At 33.3% G+C, this 17,406-nt stretch overlaps 1 protein-coding gene and 1 long non-coding RNA gene across 2 annotated transcripts; both read right to left on the reverse strand.

The window, feature by feature from the left end:
- Positions 1-2,509: 2,509 nt before the first annotated feature.
- Positions 2,510-5,829, reverse strand: LOC128546545 (uncharacterized). Its single transcript, XR_008366021.1, has 2 exons — positions 5,051-5,829; positions 2,510-3,130 (listed from the first exon to the last, which is right to left on the reverse strand). It is a non-coding gene; the product is annotated as an uncharacterized LOC128546545 (long non-coding RNA).
- A 5,600-nt stretch (positions 5,830-11,429) lies between these two features.
- LOC128546762 (uncharacterized) lies at positions 11,430-15,284 on the reverse strand. The gene is made up of 5 exons (XM_053518066.1): positions 15,249-15,284; positions 14,176-14,564; positions 12,457-12,581; positions 12,044-12,176; positions 11,430-11,512 (listed from the first exon to the last, which is right to left on the reverse strand). The coding sequence occupies exons 1-5, from the start codon at positions 15,278-15,280 to the stop codon at positions 11,430-11,432; spliced, it is 762 nt and encodes a 253-aa protein (XP_053374041.1). The 5' UTR covers positions 15,281-15,284.
- Positions 15,285-17,406: the final 2,122 nt, after the last annotated feature.

The raw sequence follows: 17,406 nt of genomic DNA on the forward strand, positions 1-17,406 counted from the left end.
TTTAAAGGCCATCATAGATAAAAGTATATAAATAATTTAAATGTCTTCTTCTCATGAACTGCGTTATAGGTCTTCACAAAACTTGGTTTTTGCATCACTGAATAGTTCTCCTTTACTTTGGCTAATGGTTTTGCTTAGTCCCTCTTAAGGACCATAAGAGGTTTCAAAAAGAAAAACAATTTTTAAATGACTTCTCCTTGGCCAATTGTTGGATATTCGCCAAACTGGGTCTGTAGCATGTATAAACCTCTCACAAGTTTGTTCAAATAGTTTTACTTGGCCCATTTTAGGGGCCGCCAAAGATAAAAATAGCTTCTTCTCATGTACCAGTCGATAGATCTTCACAAAACTTGGCCTATAGCATTCTTGTACAATTTTCTCTCAAGTCTGTTCAAATGGTTTTGCTTGGTTATAGCCAAAAACAAAAAGTATAAACGACTTCTTCTCATAAACTGCTCGATGGATCATTAAAAAACATGTCCTGTAGCGAATATATATGGCCTTCCCTCAATCGTATCTAAATAGTTTGATTTTTTATTTACGGTGCACCAATACGGTACAGGTTATGTGTCACCAAACAGGAATGTAAATTTTTCTTTCACCCTTCTTTCTATAAAAATAAAAAATCAAAACTTGTATACCTGCTGGAATCATAGTGATACAGCAAAACCAAGTATTCAGATCCTATTAGTCGCATCCTGTGATAAAGCAAGTATAAGACAGTGACTCCAATTTCTTTCATTATATGTTGTTCCAGAACCACATGGGGCGTATTCAAATGGTTCTGCTAAATGGTTCGGCATCATAGCTAAATTAGAAGAATATTTACATAATTTAGATGGAACTTTACCAAACTTGTTTTGTAGCAGCCTTGTATAGACCTATCTCAAGTTTCATCAAATGGTTCTGATTGGCCCCATAAATCCAGAGCTTAGAATTGAAATATGTCTTTTAAGGTGGTTAATCAGATTTTGATCAACTAATGAATTTGTTCGACACTTAAACAACAGATTACATTATTGATGTTCAACGAGTTCTTTATACATATTAGATTTTCACAGGAAGTATTTTTAAAATTTGATTTTCCTGTACTGGTTGCCCAACCAAGACAGCGTTATTTTAGCATAGGTTTAAATTAAATAAACATATTTCGCCTAAGGAATAATATAAAAATCAACATTACTGCATTAAAATTTTCAAAGATTTGCATTGACAAGTACATATTTTACCTTGGACCTGAGGACAGGCTATTGAGACACACCTTCGCCAATCAGAGCCATGTTTTCAACATTTTGAAAGTGAAAGTAGAAGTTTAGAAAAATCTAAATTTAACCTGAAATTCCAGTTTTCGGTATGTGATTATCACGTACGGCTTTATAATTCTAACAAGTAAGCGCACGAGAATTAGTTGTTTTTCTTCGTTTTCCATTTAAAACTGAAAAGCGTTAGAAAGGGATACCGGAGGTAAACTGCCTTAAAGTTGCACCACAAAATAACTTTTGTATTTATACATGGTTTGCATGATAAAAAAGAGAAATGACAAGTATCTAGTTACAAACTGACAGTGTCATATATAAGACCAAGGCAATGTGTTTATTGTCTCAATATATTGTTAAACTAATGTAATAATATGCACAGTACTTCATGTATTAAGGTGAGTTTAAATCACAATTAGTATCTACAATGTTAGATATTTATTTTTCTGCATTTCTAAAGGGAATGACTGAATAAGTTTACAGACTAAAGTTGTGAAAACACATTAATTCAGGGAGGGCCTAAATTTTGTCTCTGTCATCTTGTCGAATAGCTGTATTATACCAGTATTATCAGAATGATTTGCATGAAGTTCATGTGGGAGGAAAAAGTAGGTCACTAGGTGGTGGTGGGTCTTTAAAGACCACCACAAAACAACTGCATTCTTTTGTATTTCCATGATGGTAATTATACATGCTTTGCATTGTGAAGAAAATGGGAAATAACAAGTATCTAGTTACAAACTGACAGTGACATATATAAGGTCAAGACAATGTGTTTATTGTCTAAATATATTATTAATTAATGTACATGTAGTAGTATGCACAGTACTTGGTGTATTAAGGTGAGTTTACACCACACTAGTTCCTACACTGTAAGATAGTTATTATTCTATGTTTATAAAACTATACTGAGAAGAGAATGACTGAGTAAGTTTGCAGATGAAGTTGTGACGACACATTAATTCAAAGAGGGCTTAAATTGTCCACCTGTCATCTTGTAGAATAGCTGCATTATACCAGTATTATCAAAATGATTTGCACCAAGTTCATGTGGGAGGAAAAAGTAGGTCACTAGGTCGTGGTGGGTCTTTAACTATAAAGCTTTATATTCAACCATGTTCTTCTGTGGTGTAGTGGTCAAGTAGTCAGGAAAATATTTATTGCCGCAGCGGCCCGGGTTCGATTCCCAATTCGGGCGTGATTTTTTTCTTCGTTTCACATTTTTTAAAGATAGATTAGAAATAAAATTTAACTCATAATATGACGAAACTTTTATTCTAAAGCAAAATTAGTTTAGACAAAATCTGAGTCCAGTCCGTTTTAGCCAAACGCTAGTTGAAACGATTCGACTGATTGGTTCAAATAAAAATAGATTGGTGGAAATAAAAATAGCAATATTGGAAATCTGCTTAATATACAGAAAATGAATTTGAATTGGGTGTCTTCAAATTCAACCTTTAGGAAGATCGAAAACTCCAGTCTGATTGTGATAGTGGAACAGCTATATTTTTTTGAAATATATATATGGATAGATCTAAATCTAAAAATGGATATATACAGGATAAATCTATATACTGTTGTACATATGAAGTATTTTAAAACATGGCAAGTTAATTCCAGAAAATAATGTAAACAAGTGTTTCAGTCTATAACAACAATGACAACATGCAGGCTTCGTTGTCCTAATCACTTTCTTTGGGAAGATCATTCCTTATTTCTTCTTCAATATTTGTGAAAAGTCGCTGTTTGCGCGCTAGGCGCTCTTCGAAAGACATTTTATTGATTGGATACTTCAGAAAGTCATGCAATTGTTTCATCTGTAAATCGCTTTCATTTCTATAATTCGTGCATAAGCTTTCAAACCAATACCATTCCTGAAAATATGAAAGAATGCTTTTAAAGGAAATATATCTAGTTTTCCGACCATCATAAACTCTATAAGTTCAATCAGTACTGCTCTTATTCCATTTGAACAATGAACTTGTGCACGCTTCTGATGATGATATAAGCTTCGCTCCGTTACTAATTTTAGACCAATATTAACTCTAGAAGTTTAATCAGTGCTGCTCCTATTCCATTTGAACATGTACAATGAGCTTGTGCATGCTTTAGTTGATGATGCAAGCTTCTCCCCATTACTAAATTCAGACCATCATAAACTCAAGACGTTTAATCAGTGCTGCTCTTATTCCATTGGAACATGTACAATGAGCTTGTGCATGCTTTAGTTGATGATGCAAGCTTCTCCCCATTACTAAATTCAGACCATCATAAACTCAAGAAGTTTAATCAGTGCTGCTCTTATTCCATTGGAACATGTACAATGAGCTTGTGCATGCTTTAGTTGATGATGCAAGCTTCTCCCCGTTACTAAATTTAGACCATCATAAACTCAAGAAGTTTAATCAGTGCTGCTCTTATTCCATTGGAACATGTACAATGAGCTTGTGCATGCTTTAGTTGATGATGCAAGCTTCTCCCCGTTACTAAATTCAGACCATCATAAACTCAAGAAGCTTAATCAGTGCTGCTCTTATTCCATTGGAACATGTACAATGAGCTTGTTGAATGCTTTAGTTGATGATGCAAGCTTCTCCCCGTTACTAAATTTAGACCATCATAAACTCAAGAAGTTTAATCAGTGCTGCTCTTATTCCATTTGAATAATGAACTTGCGCATGCTTCACTTGATGATGTAAGCCTCGCCCCTTTACTAAAATTGATTATGAATAAGTACTGTTTTACTTTCTGTTCCCTTGGACTCATGCAGTCCATCAGATCTTAATGCGTCATAGAGATCCATTTATCAATAAGTCGATGCTTACATTGTGTGAGTGTTATCCATTACCTTTCACGAACATAATCAAAATGAGTCTGCTATTATGTTTTGAAGCATTTGCAGCAATAATTTATAACAATAAGAAAACAAACCTTATACTAATAGAGTATTATCAAATAAAATTCAGTAAGACCAATGCTTTTAGAAAAAATATAGTAATAATGAAAACATGTAGGACATGGGACTATTACAGTTAGGTGAATTAGGACAAAATTTGATATTGAAAGAAAAGGTTTTCATGAAATTAAATGAATATGATATTCATGTAAATTTCTGGAGATTCGCCAAATTCTGCTTTATTTTATCAAATAGTAAACGTTTAACATCGTTTATAATTTATTCAAACTATTTTACAAATTATAAAACTATGCTGCAAAGGATGGTATCTATAAGGCGATTCGGCTGGTTTTTTTTTAACATATAAGAAGAAAATACACTTTTATTTATTCAAGATTATTTGATATGACTTGAAGTAATCCGCGCGATCATCCTTTTAGATTTCTGCTATTATCTCAGGTGCAAGGTTCAATTAAACGCGTATGCAACTAATATTCTGGTATGGAACTTTTTCATTTATACACGAAAATATTAACGTCACCTTGACATATTTTTGACACTATACAAGCGCCCAGAAAGAATATTACCAAATTTGATTTTCTACATTATATGAAAGGCACTTCCGAATCGATATGATACAACGGTGGTAACCCTACTTTACTTATCATTAGATAATGAAGCGTGCAGAAAAATGTATCTTAACTCCAAAGTTATTTAGTGGGACGTGTTGCTTTTCGTATTTTAACACTGTTAAATCATAGTTACGACCTAAAATAACATGGCAATTACTGAGTGGCATGGTGTGTCCACCACCTTAAAAGTGGTTTTATCAAAATAGCAAAACGATACCGCTTTCAATTATTTCCTCAGTCTTGACAGATAGGGCATACGGTCTTACCAAGCCTAAACTGTAGTTTTTATTCTATGAAGCTGAAAAGGGAAACATTCAGCATTGAATGATCTGTAGATAGTGTTTCCAAGATGACTTCCATTGCCGTTTTCATATCGGACAAACAAGCGATGACCCTCTCTAGTTGTGTATCAATGTATCGCAGTTGTGCATGTACTTCTCGCAGACTTTCTACATTTTCGAGACCGTCTGAACATAAAAGATGGACGTGTATCAGTATTAATTATCATTCATTTTTTACTATCATAAATAATAATAAATTATAAACACAAAAACAATCTGCTATTATTTTGCTTGGTTGCGGTGTTTGCTTTTAAAAGATCTGATAACAATTTTAATTAACTATTACAACAGCAGATTTTAGTGCGTGCCATGTGTCGGCTGTAAAAGCTCTCCCTGTGTTTGAATTTGCTTTACTATAACAGTATTCTGCACATTATAACAGCCTATGGGAGGAGGGGAGGGCGTGAGGGGTGTTGCAAATTTCATTGCCTCTCACGAACAGACTCAATCAAAACGAGTTTTCTTTTATTATAAATCATAATTAAATCACCCGGTGGGTAAATGTATTCAAAACAAAATTGACCATTGCGTTCCAATTACTTCGTCAAAATCCTTTAAAAAAAATAATGCTTTGAAAGTTGACCGCTGCTAAATAAATTAATAACATTTCAAAAAACGGACAAACTTAAGTTGATGCAAGTTATTCTAAATGTGTTGGATAGTATAGTGACATACATTTGCATTTAATATCTTCTTAAACCTATTATAAGCATTCCCTTATATATGAGCCATGCCATGAGAAAACCAACATAGTATAAACGACTTCTTCTCATAAACTGCTCGATGGATCATTAAAAAACATGTCCTGTAGCGAATATATATGGCCTTCCCTCAATCGTATCTAAATAGTTTGATTTTTTATTTACGGTGCACCAATACGGTACAGGTTATGTGTCACCAAACAGGAATGTAAATTTTTCTTTCACCCTTCTTTCTATCAAAATAAAAAATCAAAACTTGTATACCTGCTGGAATCATAGTGATACAGCAAAACCAAGTATTCAGATCCTATTAGTCGCATCCTGTGATAAAGCAAGTATAAGACAGTGACTCCAATTTCTTTCATTATATGTTGTTCCAGAACCACATGGGGCGTATTCAAATGGTTCTGCATGACCAGTGTAAGGGGACATCATAGCTAAATTAGAAGAATATTTACATAATTTAGATGGAACTTTACCAAACTTGTTTTGTAGCAGCCTTGTATAGACCTATCTCAAGTTTCATCAAATGGTTCTGATTGGCCCCATAAATCCAGAGCTTAGAATTGAAATATGTCTTTTAAGGTGGTTAATCAGATTTTGATCAACTAATGAATTTGTTCGACACTTAAACAACAGATTACATTATTGATGTTCAACGAGTTCTTTATACATATTAGATTTTCACAGGAAGTATTTTTAAAATTTGATTTTCCTGTACTGGTTGCCCAACCAAGACAGCATTATTTTAGCATAGGTTTAAATTAAATAAACATATTTCGCCTAAGGAATAATATAAAAATCAACATTACTGTATTAAAATTTTCAAAGATAAGACCAAGGCAATGTGTTTATTGTCTCAATATATTGTTAAACTAATGTAATAATATGCACAGTACTTCATGTATTAAGGTGAGTTTAAATCACAATTAGTATCTACAATGTTAGATATTTATTTTTCTGCATTTCTAAAGGGAATGACTGAATAAGTTTACAGACTAAAGTTGTGAAAACACATTAATTCAGGGAGGGCCTAAATTTTGTCTCTGTCATCTTGTCGAATAGCTGTATTATACCAGTATTATCAGAATGATTTGCATGAAGTTCATGTGGGAGGAAAAAGTAGGTCACTAGGTGGTGGTGGGTCTTTAAAGACCACCACAAAACAACTGCATTCTTTTGTATTTCCATGATGGTAATTATACATGCTTTGCATTGTGAAGAAAATGGGAAATAACAAGTATCTAGTTACAAACTGACAGTGACATATATAAGGTCAAGACAATGTGTTTATTGTCTAAATATATTATTAATTAATGTACATGTAGTAGTATGCACAGTACTTGGTGTATTAAGGTGAGTTTACACCACACTAGTTCCTACACTGTAAGATAGTTATTATTCTATGTTTATAAAACTATACTGAGAAGAGAATGACTGAGTAAGTTTGCAGATGAAGTTGTGACGACACATTAATTCAAAGAGGGCTTAAATTGTCCACCTGTCATCTTGTAGAATAGCTGCATTATACCAGTATTATCAAAATGATTTGCACCAAGTTCATGTGGGAGGAAAAAGTAGGTCACTAGGTCGTGGTGGGTCTTTAACTATAAAGCTTTATATTCAACCATGTTCTTCTGTGGTGTAGTGGTCAAGTAGTCAGGAAAATATTTATTGCCGCAGCGGCCCGGGTTCGATTCCCAATTCGGGCGTGATTTTTTTCTTCGTTTCACATTTTTTAAAGATAGATTAGAAATAAAATTTAACTCATAATATGACGAAACTTTTATTCTAAAGCAAAATTAGTTTAGACAAAATCTGAGTCCAGTCCGTTTTAGCCAAACGCTAGTTGAAACGATTCGACTGATTGGTTCAAATAAAAGTAGATTGGTGGAAATAAAAATAGCAATATTGGAAATCTGCTTAATATACAGAAAATGAATTTGAATTGGGTGTCTTCAAATTCAACCTTTAGGAAGATCGAAAACTCCAGTCTGATTGTGATAGTGGAACAGCTATAATTTTTTGAAATATATATATGAATAGATCTAAATCTAAAAATGGATATATACAGGATAAATCTATATACTGTTGTACATATGAAGTATTTTAAAACATGGCAAGTTAATTCCAGAAAATAATGTAAACACGTGTTTCAGTCTATAACAACAATGACAACATGCAGGCTTCGTTGTCCTAATCACTTTCTTTGGGAAGATCGTTCCTTATTTCTTCTTCAATATTTGTGAAAAGTCGCTGTTTGCGCGCTAGGCGCTCTTCGAAAGACATTTTATTGATTGGATACTTCAGAAAGTCATACAATTGTTTCATCTGTAAATCGCTTTCATTTCTATAATTCGTGCATAAGCTTTCAAACCAATACCATTCCTGAAAATATGAAAGAATGCTTTTAAAGGAAATATATCTAGTTTTCCGACCATCATAAACTCTATAAGTTCAATCAGTACTGCTCTTATTCCATTTGAACAATGAACTTGTGCACGCTTCTGATGATGATATAAGCTTCGCTCCGTTACTAATTTTAGACCAATATTAACTCTAGAAGTTTAATCAGTGCTGCTCCTATTCCATTTGAACATGTACAATGAGCTTGTGCATGCTTTAGTTGATGATGCAAGCTTCTCCCCATTACTAAATTCAGACCATCATAAACTCAAGAAGTTTAATCAGTGCTGCTCTTATTCCATTGGAACATGTACAATGAGCTTGTGCATGCTTTAGTTGATGATGCAAGCTTCTCCCCGTTACTAAATTCAGACCATCATAAACTCAAGAAGTTTAATCAGTGCTGCTCTTATTCCATTGGAACATGTACAATGAGCTTGTGCATGCTTTAGTTGATGATGCAAGCTTCTCCCCATTACTAAATTCAGACCATCATAAACTCAAGAAGTTTAATCAGTGCTGCTCTTATTCCATTGGAACATGTACAATGAGCTTGTGCATGCTTTAGTTGATGATGCAAGCTTCTCCCCGTTACTAAATTCAGACCATCATAAACTCAAGAAGTTTAATCAGTGCTGCTCTTATTCCATTGGAACATGTACAATGAGCTTGTGCATGCTTTAGTTGATGATGCAAGCTTCTCCCCGTTACTAAATTTAGACCATCATAAACTCAAGAAGTTTAATCAGTGCTGCTCTTATTCCATTGGAACATGTACAATGAGCTTGTGCATGCTTTAGTTGATGATGCAAGCTTCTCCCCGTTACTAAATTCAGACCATCATAAACTCAAGAAGTTTAATCAGTGCTGCTCTTATTCCATTTGAACATGTACAATGAGCTTGTTGAATGCTTTAGTCGATGATGCAAGCTTCTCCCCGTTACTAAATTCAGACCATCATAAACTCAAGAAGTTTAATCAGTGCTGCTCTTATTCCATTTGAATAATGAACTTGCGCATGCTTCACTTGATGATGTAAGCCTCGCCCCTTTACTAAAATTGATTATGAATAAGTACTGTTTTATTTTCTGTTCCCTTGGACTCAAGCAGTCCATCAGATCTTAATGCGTCATAGAGATCCATTTATCAATATGTCGATGCTTACATTGTGTGAGTGTTATCCATTACCTTTCACGAACATAATCAAAATGAGTCTGCTATTATGTTTTGAAGCATTTGCAGCAATAATTTATAACAATAAGAAAACAAACCTTATACTAATAGAGTATTATCAAATAAAATTCAGTAAGACCAATGCTTTTAGAAAAAATATAGTAATAATGAAAACATGTAGGACATGGGACTATTACAGTTAGGTGAATTAGGACAAAATTTGATATTGAAAGAAAAGGTTTTCATGAAATTAAATGAATATGATATTCATGTAAATTTCTGGAGATTCGCCAAATTCTGCTTTATTTTATCAAATAGTAAACGTTTAACATCGTTTATAATTTATTCAAACTATTTTTCAAATTATAAAACTATGCTGCAAAGGATGGTATCTATAAGGCGATTCGGCTGGTTTTTTTTTAACATATAAGAAGAAAATACACTTTTATTTATTCAAGATTATTTGATATGACTTGAAGTAATCCGCGCGATCATCCTTTTAGATTTCTGCTATTATCTCAGGTGCAAGGTTCAATTAAACGCGTATGCAACTAATATTCTGGTATGGAACTTTTTCATTTATACACGAAAATATTAACGTCACCTTGACATATTTTTGACACTATACAAGCGCCCAGAAAGAATATTACCAAATTTGATTTTCTACATTATATGAAAGGCACTTCCGAATCGATATGATACAACGGTGGTAACCCTACTTTACTTATCATTAGATAATGAAGCGTGCAGAAAAATGTATCTTAACTCCAAAGTTATTTAGTGGGACGTGTTGCTTTTCGTATTTTAACACTGTTAAATCATAGTTACGACCTAAAATAACATGGCAATTACTGAGTGGCATGGTGTGTCCACCACCTTAAAAGTGGTTTTATCAAAATAGCAAAACGATACCGCTCTCAATTATTTCCTCAGTCTTGACAGATAGGGCATACGGTCTTACCAAGCCTAAACTGTAGTTTTATTCTATGAAGCTGAAAAGGGAAACATTCAGCATTGAATGATCTGTAGATAGTGTTTCCAAGATGACTTCCATTGCCGTTTTCATATCGGACAAACAAACGATGACCCTCTCTAGTTGTGTATCAATGTATCGCAGTTGTGCATGTACTTCTCGCAGACTTTCTACATTTTCGAGACCGTCTGAACATAAAAGATGGACGTGTATCAGTATTAATTATCATTCATTTTTTACTATCATAAATAATAATAAATTATAAACACAAAAACAATCTGCTATTATTTTGCTTGGTTGCGGTGTTTGCTTTTAAAAGATCTGATAACAATTTTAATTAACTATTACAACAGCAGATTTTAGTGCGTGCCATGTGTCGGCTGTAAAAGCTCTCCCTGTGTTTGAATTTGCTTTACTATAACAGTATTCTGCACATTATAACAGCCTATGGGAGGAGGGGAGGGCGTGAGGGGTGTTGCAAATTTCATTGCCTCTCACGAACAGACTCAATCAAAACGAGTTTTCTTTTATTATAAATCATAATTAAATCACCCGGTGGGTAAATGTATTCAAAACAAAATTGACCATTGCGTTCCAATTACTTCGTCAAAATCCTTTAAAAAAAATAATGCTTTGAAAGTTGACCGCTGCTAAATAAATTAATAACATTTCAAAAAACGGACAAACTTAAGTTGATGCAAGTTATTCTAAATGTGTTGGATAGTATAGTGACATACATTTGCATTTAATATCATCTTAAACCTATTATAAGCATTCCCTTATATATGAGCCATGCCATGAGAAAACCAACATAGTGGGTTTGCGACCAGCATGGATCCAGACCAGCCTGCGCATTCGCAAACCCACTATGTTGGTTTTCTCATGGTGCGGCTCATATTATTCAATGCAATGATAAGAACAGTTGAGGATATGCGTGACATTTATTTAAGATATCCGTTTTTGAAAACTATTTATATCAATATTTTTTCAAGCACACTTTATCCCGATAATAAATACTTATTCTTCAAAGCAGTGGCTGGAATTTTCCTTATTAATAATCTGATGGAAGGTAAACAATAGCGTAGGGTAGGTATTTCAAATATCTGTTGTAGTACATATGGTCTGCTTTGTTAACTGTTACATATACATTGTATAATAAAGTAAGTTACAATCAAAAATAGATTTTTCAACATTTATTTCACGTAGAAAGTATCAAAAAAGAAGAACAAATATGTCAGAATTCACCATTTTATAGCTTATTTTCTAAATTCATATCTTACTGTAGATGCACGATGAAACCAACTGTTTCTTTACCATATTGTAACATATTTGTGTGTCTTAACAGTAAAATATTTTTTAACTCTTAACTGTATAATTGTTTGTAGATTAAATACGTTTTCTCTTTCATAAAATTATTGAACTGAAAGAGATTTGTAAGTGACATTTATGTTTCTGTAATACGTATATAACCAAGTATTATACTGACAGAAGACTTGAGAATCCAATAAAAGTAAAATGTTTTGTTGTTTTTTTCTTTCTGTTTTTGTCCCATATGTCTCAGACGTTTATGTTCTTTAAACATGGACAGTATGAACTATTTTTAGTATTAGAAATATTCTGATCATATACCCTTAAAATCTTTTTAGTAAGACTTCGAAACAGTACCTGTTAGCACCACCGTCTTTAGCCTAACAAGGGCCCCTGTGTTACGTCTGTACATTCGGTCTTTAACACGGGTTGCACGAAATGACACATTGGGATTATCAGAATCATAAAACAACTTCTTTAAACACTCCATCTGTAACATTAACAGTAAAGACTCAACAGATCCATACCTCTAGCAATAAATATAATAATAATGATAATAATAATAATAAGAAGAAGAAGAAGAATAATAATCATAAGAATAATAATAAGAATAATTCTTCGAGGCACAGCAATAGGTATAACCCTTTTGAGAAAGTATTGAACTGACTCACAGACTTTATACCTAAATCATTTTCTTAAACTGATATATATTGAACCATTTCTTTATTTATTTGTTACTTTATGATATATCAAATAAATATGATGCTCACTGATTCGTATCGGAACGTATGAAATACGTTAGGATGACTTCGCTTTCCGATTGCCGTTTCTCGTATTCCACCTGTCATCGCAGTCCTTGGTTGTAGTGTCGACACCAGTATGCTTTCATTGATAACTTTTTTCCAATTTGTTTAGAAATAGAAAATGCAAATTATTTTATTACTTTTTATATCTATAGAAATATAATTAGATTGACTTATAAAAGTCAGATACAACCTGTTTTTTACCGTTTTCAATATACAAGGACATACGTACATTATTGCCGAAAATGTACTTTTGAATCCGGTTTTACACATTCTTGAACGATGAAGTGCTTCATATAAAAAGGCAGTCTGAAAGACAGCTACATCCCCCGCCGCTATTATGGATAGTGGCTCAAAACTTTGGCCCTGATTGTGACCTTGACCTTGAGCCACCATGGCTGACTCATGGATTTTGCAAATTGTCTTGATGAGGTGATCATTTGATCCAAGTTTCATAATTATCCTTCAAGGGGTTTGGGAGATACAGATCGGACACGAAACGGAAGGTTCAAACCTTTGACTTTAAGATGTGACCTTGACTTTGAGATGACATGACTGACCTATAGATTCTGCTCATAGTCTTAATAAGGTGATCATTTGACCCAAGTTTCATGATTATCTTTTAAGAGGTTTAGGAGATACAGAGCGGACACAAAATGGAAGGCTCAAACATTTTACCTCGTGTTGTGACCTTGACCTTGAGCCAACATGGCTGACTTCTGGGTTCTGCACATTGTCTTGATGAGGTGATCATTTATTCTAAGTTTCATGATTATCCTTCAATGGGTTTAGGAGAATCAGAGCGGACACGAATAGGAATGCTCAAACTTTTACCTTGAGTTGTGACCTTGACCTTGAGTTGACATAACTGACTCATAAGTTGTGCACATTAGCCTGATGAGGTGATCATTTGGCCCTAGTTTCATGATTATTCTGCAATGGGTTTGAGAGATAAAGAGCGGACACGAAATGGAAGGCTCAAATCTTTGACCTTGAGTTGTGATCTTGACCTTGAGCCGACCTGGCTGGCTTATAAGTTCTGCACACCGTCTTGATGAGATGATCATTTAACCCAAGTTTCATTAAAATCCTTCAAAGGGTTTAGGAGATAAAGAGCGTACAGTGTACTTGTTATACCCCGTCCCTAGGTACACTTTTTAAACCATGATCATGAACAACAAAATATATTAACCCATTTCAATCGCGCACTTTGCACCTAAACGACACAATTCGGTAAATGGGTACTATGCATATAAAACAAGTGGCAATTTATCTTCAATCATGAACAAGTCACATTGTTTCAATATTTAAAATCGGAGTGACACACCGCATATCTTTATGCCTAAGACGTAACAGCAGTGTGCACATGATAGGCGAAATGTAAACAAACAATAATCTCAAAAGTGGACATGCGAAAAAACGAGACAATGTGATTGGTTTATGATAGATGATAATTTACCAGTTATTCGATATGCATAGTACTCATTTATTGAAGTGCAGGCTTTAGATGAATAATAAGAGATTTAAAATGTCAGTATATTTTCCCGTTGATGACCATGTTTCTTATAGTATATATAGGGGTAGGTATATATAGGAGTAGAATATACCATGTACAGTGATTTTCTTTCTTTCTGGTTTAGTGCCAGTGGATCTACTAAGTTCGTAATGTTTATTTTAACAGGATACCTTCATGTTGTATGATTCTCCTAGAGTCCTCTCCAAACGAGCCTTCACCGACCGCAGAATGTTTGACCGATATAACATTATATTTTGTATCTTGTTTGACCCTTTCTTCTTCATCCCGGCCTGCCAGGTTGTCAATATCAGTTGTTAAGTCATCCACATCAGCTGACAGCTCTCCCTCCTCTGTATCCAATATTATTGACGTGTTTCTCTTGAGTTTCCTCAAATTTCCGTGCATTATTTGGTTCTCTTCAAGCAGCTCCTCTTGTGCACTCTCAGTTAAGTCTTGTAGCTGCTGCTCACGTAAGCGTTCTTCTTTCGGCATGTAGTTTTTCCTGATACGTTTACAGAGTTCAATATTTCTGTGTATGGACGTGTGCATTTGTATGTAGCTGAAACAACATTTCAAACTCAATCCTGAATGCCTTTTCGATATATGTACATGTTGTACATAAATTGTGATTAATAAAATATTGTCTAAATCAACATTTTAAACGTAAATTGAACCATTTTATACAATCTTAATTAATCATTAGACACATTGAGAGTTCAATACTTAAATATGTACTCTTCCTACCTCCTAAACATTTTAACAAATTGCTCACTACACGTAAATCTACATGTTTAAAACTTCCAATCCGGTTGTTTCAAGAAACTTTTAACGTATATCGAAAAAATAATATCTTCTAAGATTGCATTGTCAGAATTTTGATATATCTGATGCACATTGGATTCTGCCTGCGCACGTTCACTTAATATTTGTTAAACTTTGACGTTTAATGTTACCACAGGAATGATAGCTCAATTGTAGCCCACTGTTTATGGTATCAGCCTCTCTTAAACACTAAAGAGCCAAGGGAGTAGCAACCAAGACTTTTTGTGCAATCTACTTACTGTTATACTGGATAGGTAAAAGGAGTTTAAAATGTGCATTGTATTATATCGCTAATACTTTTCGTTAAATGGTGATAATGTTTCTCTTAACAGACAAAGCTTTAATCATATTCTACATAGCCTATAATTTAAGGTGAATTAACATGTTCATACACGATGAACTACTTTTCAGATTATATTACCTATGCTGCAACTCTTTTGTCCCTTTTTCCATCTCAGATACCTTTCAATGCCAGTTCAAGCAACTTCGCATTCTGTTATAGAATATCATTAAATAATTAAACACGAACTACAGTCAAAGCTGTGTTAAGCAGTCAGGCAAAGCAGTGATAGAATCTACCTGAATAAGACAGGTGACTGCTAAATTCAGGTGAGTGCTAAAGGAGGATGAAGTTTATTCTAGACAAGGTAGATACAATCAATAATTCCTAAATGAACATTCAACAAATAAGGTTGTTGGTAAAATTCAGTATTATCTGTAATGGGGTTTTTGTATAACTCATGCATAAATAACGCATTGCAAGAATCTGTCTGTAGATAAATTGAGCATTCTAACTTTCAAAAACAGATTACGATTTATCCATATCAGGTCACAACTACTAGTTGTATACACAAATTACTAGATCATATCCGAATCTTTATCTAAAGACGAAAACATTTTTTAAATGATTCAATTAAAGTAGCATCTGTTTTGATAATTACCTGCACAGAAATAGCATCAGACAGAAGCCACAGTTTTCCTTTAACGGTGTTGGCAAAATTCTGCATATTTCCTATTAAGGTTTTAGTTGATACATGCAGTTTGTTAGCAACACTGGCTGTCCTTTCCACCTAATAATATTCTATAGCAATCAAAAAAATGTACGAACTGTTATATAGCGTGAATTAGTCTTATTGTAACAATGAAAGACGAAAGCAGATCATCTACAAAAACTACTTTTCACGTGCTGGCGTATTTGTCTGTGTACAATCTCTAAAAACAAAGAACTCGTTTCTAAATATTGATACGTCGACATCAGATTCCTTATCTAATTATTACAAGGTAAAAGTCTATGTTTTTATACCTGTATAATATGATATCGAAATGGTCTTCCTAATTTTGAAGAAATGTCGTCAATGTCTGAAGTGTTAAGATTATATGTCAGAATGTCAGAATAATATTAATATTCCTTCTAGTGCTACGAATGATTACCTTATTCTTTAATTTTTATGTACATGTTCTTACTTCCTTTTATAAAGAAATGACAGACTTCTACAGAATATATAGACATTTGCTTGATCCAAAAACAGTTGCTTTGAAACAATAGATAAAGTATCTTTCTCATGACAGAAGATTTAGAAAGTGCATCGAATGATTACTTTTTCCTATGAACATAAACTTAATTCTAAAAATGAAAACAAGAATCACTGACTAGGATAGAATCTATGTACCTTTGTCTTAACTACCAAATGTTTTTAAATCATGGATATAGTAATTTTATCATGGCAGAAAACATAGGAATTGCATCGAATGATTTCTTTTTTTTTCTTCTTTTTTTTCTACATACGTATTCTTAAATCCTTTGGAAAAAAAAAGAATAAGTGTGTCTGCAATATGACAAAAATATTACGGATAGAACATTTTGTTATAGAATAGGATTAATTACAAACATATTTCTAAACACTCTTGCAATTCAGTAAAATATAAAGGAATATATCTAAATTCAAAAGATCGAATTTTGACCAAGGTTTATTATTTTACCTTACTGTTTATTTCATCATTTGAGGTTGAAAGTGTTTTGACTACTTCTTAAAGATTTATTGCTTCAGCGGGTGGTAACATCAAAAAATAAAATCGAAGATAAGAAAGTAATACTTGAATTTCTTTTCATCGTCATGTTATTTCATACTCACGTGGTATTTGTAATGACAGCTATGGGAGATAATCACTTAGTGGTTAATTGACTAGATATTTTGTTTTCAAATTAAATAATTTAAAAAAGAAGCAACATATGAAGGCCTTAAATTAGTATGCTCATCATTAACATTTTGTTGATAAACATCACTTTATATGTACTCAGTCTACTACAAAATGTGTGTTTTATTAATGACATGTAAAAATTGTCAATGTTTATAAATTAAGACAAACAATATAAAAGCCAAGTAATGATATAATTCTTTCTAAACTGAGATCTGGCTTGTCTAGGAGATCTTAGAAAACCTTATTTTTACTTACAATTCTAAACAAATGAAATAAAATCTATGAAGTTCTGCTAAATTTCGAAACATTTGAAAAAAACCTCTAATAACACTGTTTTTCTTATTGCTTTGGTAACCGACCAGGCAAACAAGGATGTGAAC

Source organism: Mercenaria mercenaria, chromosome 11, assembly GCF_021730395.1.
Source record: "Mercenaria mercenaria strain notata chromosome 11, MADL_Memer_1, whole genome shotgun sequence".
Taxonomy (NCBI): domain Eukaryota; kingdom Metazoa; phylum Mollusca; class Bivalvia; order Venerida; family Veneridae; genus Mercenaria; species Mercenaria mercenaria.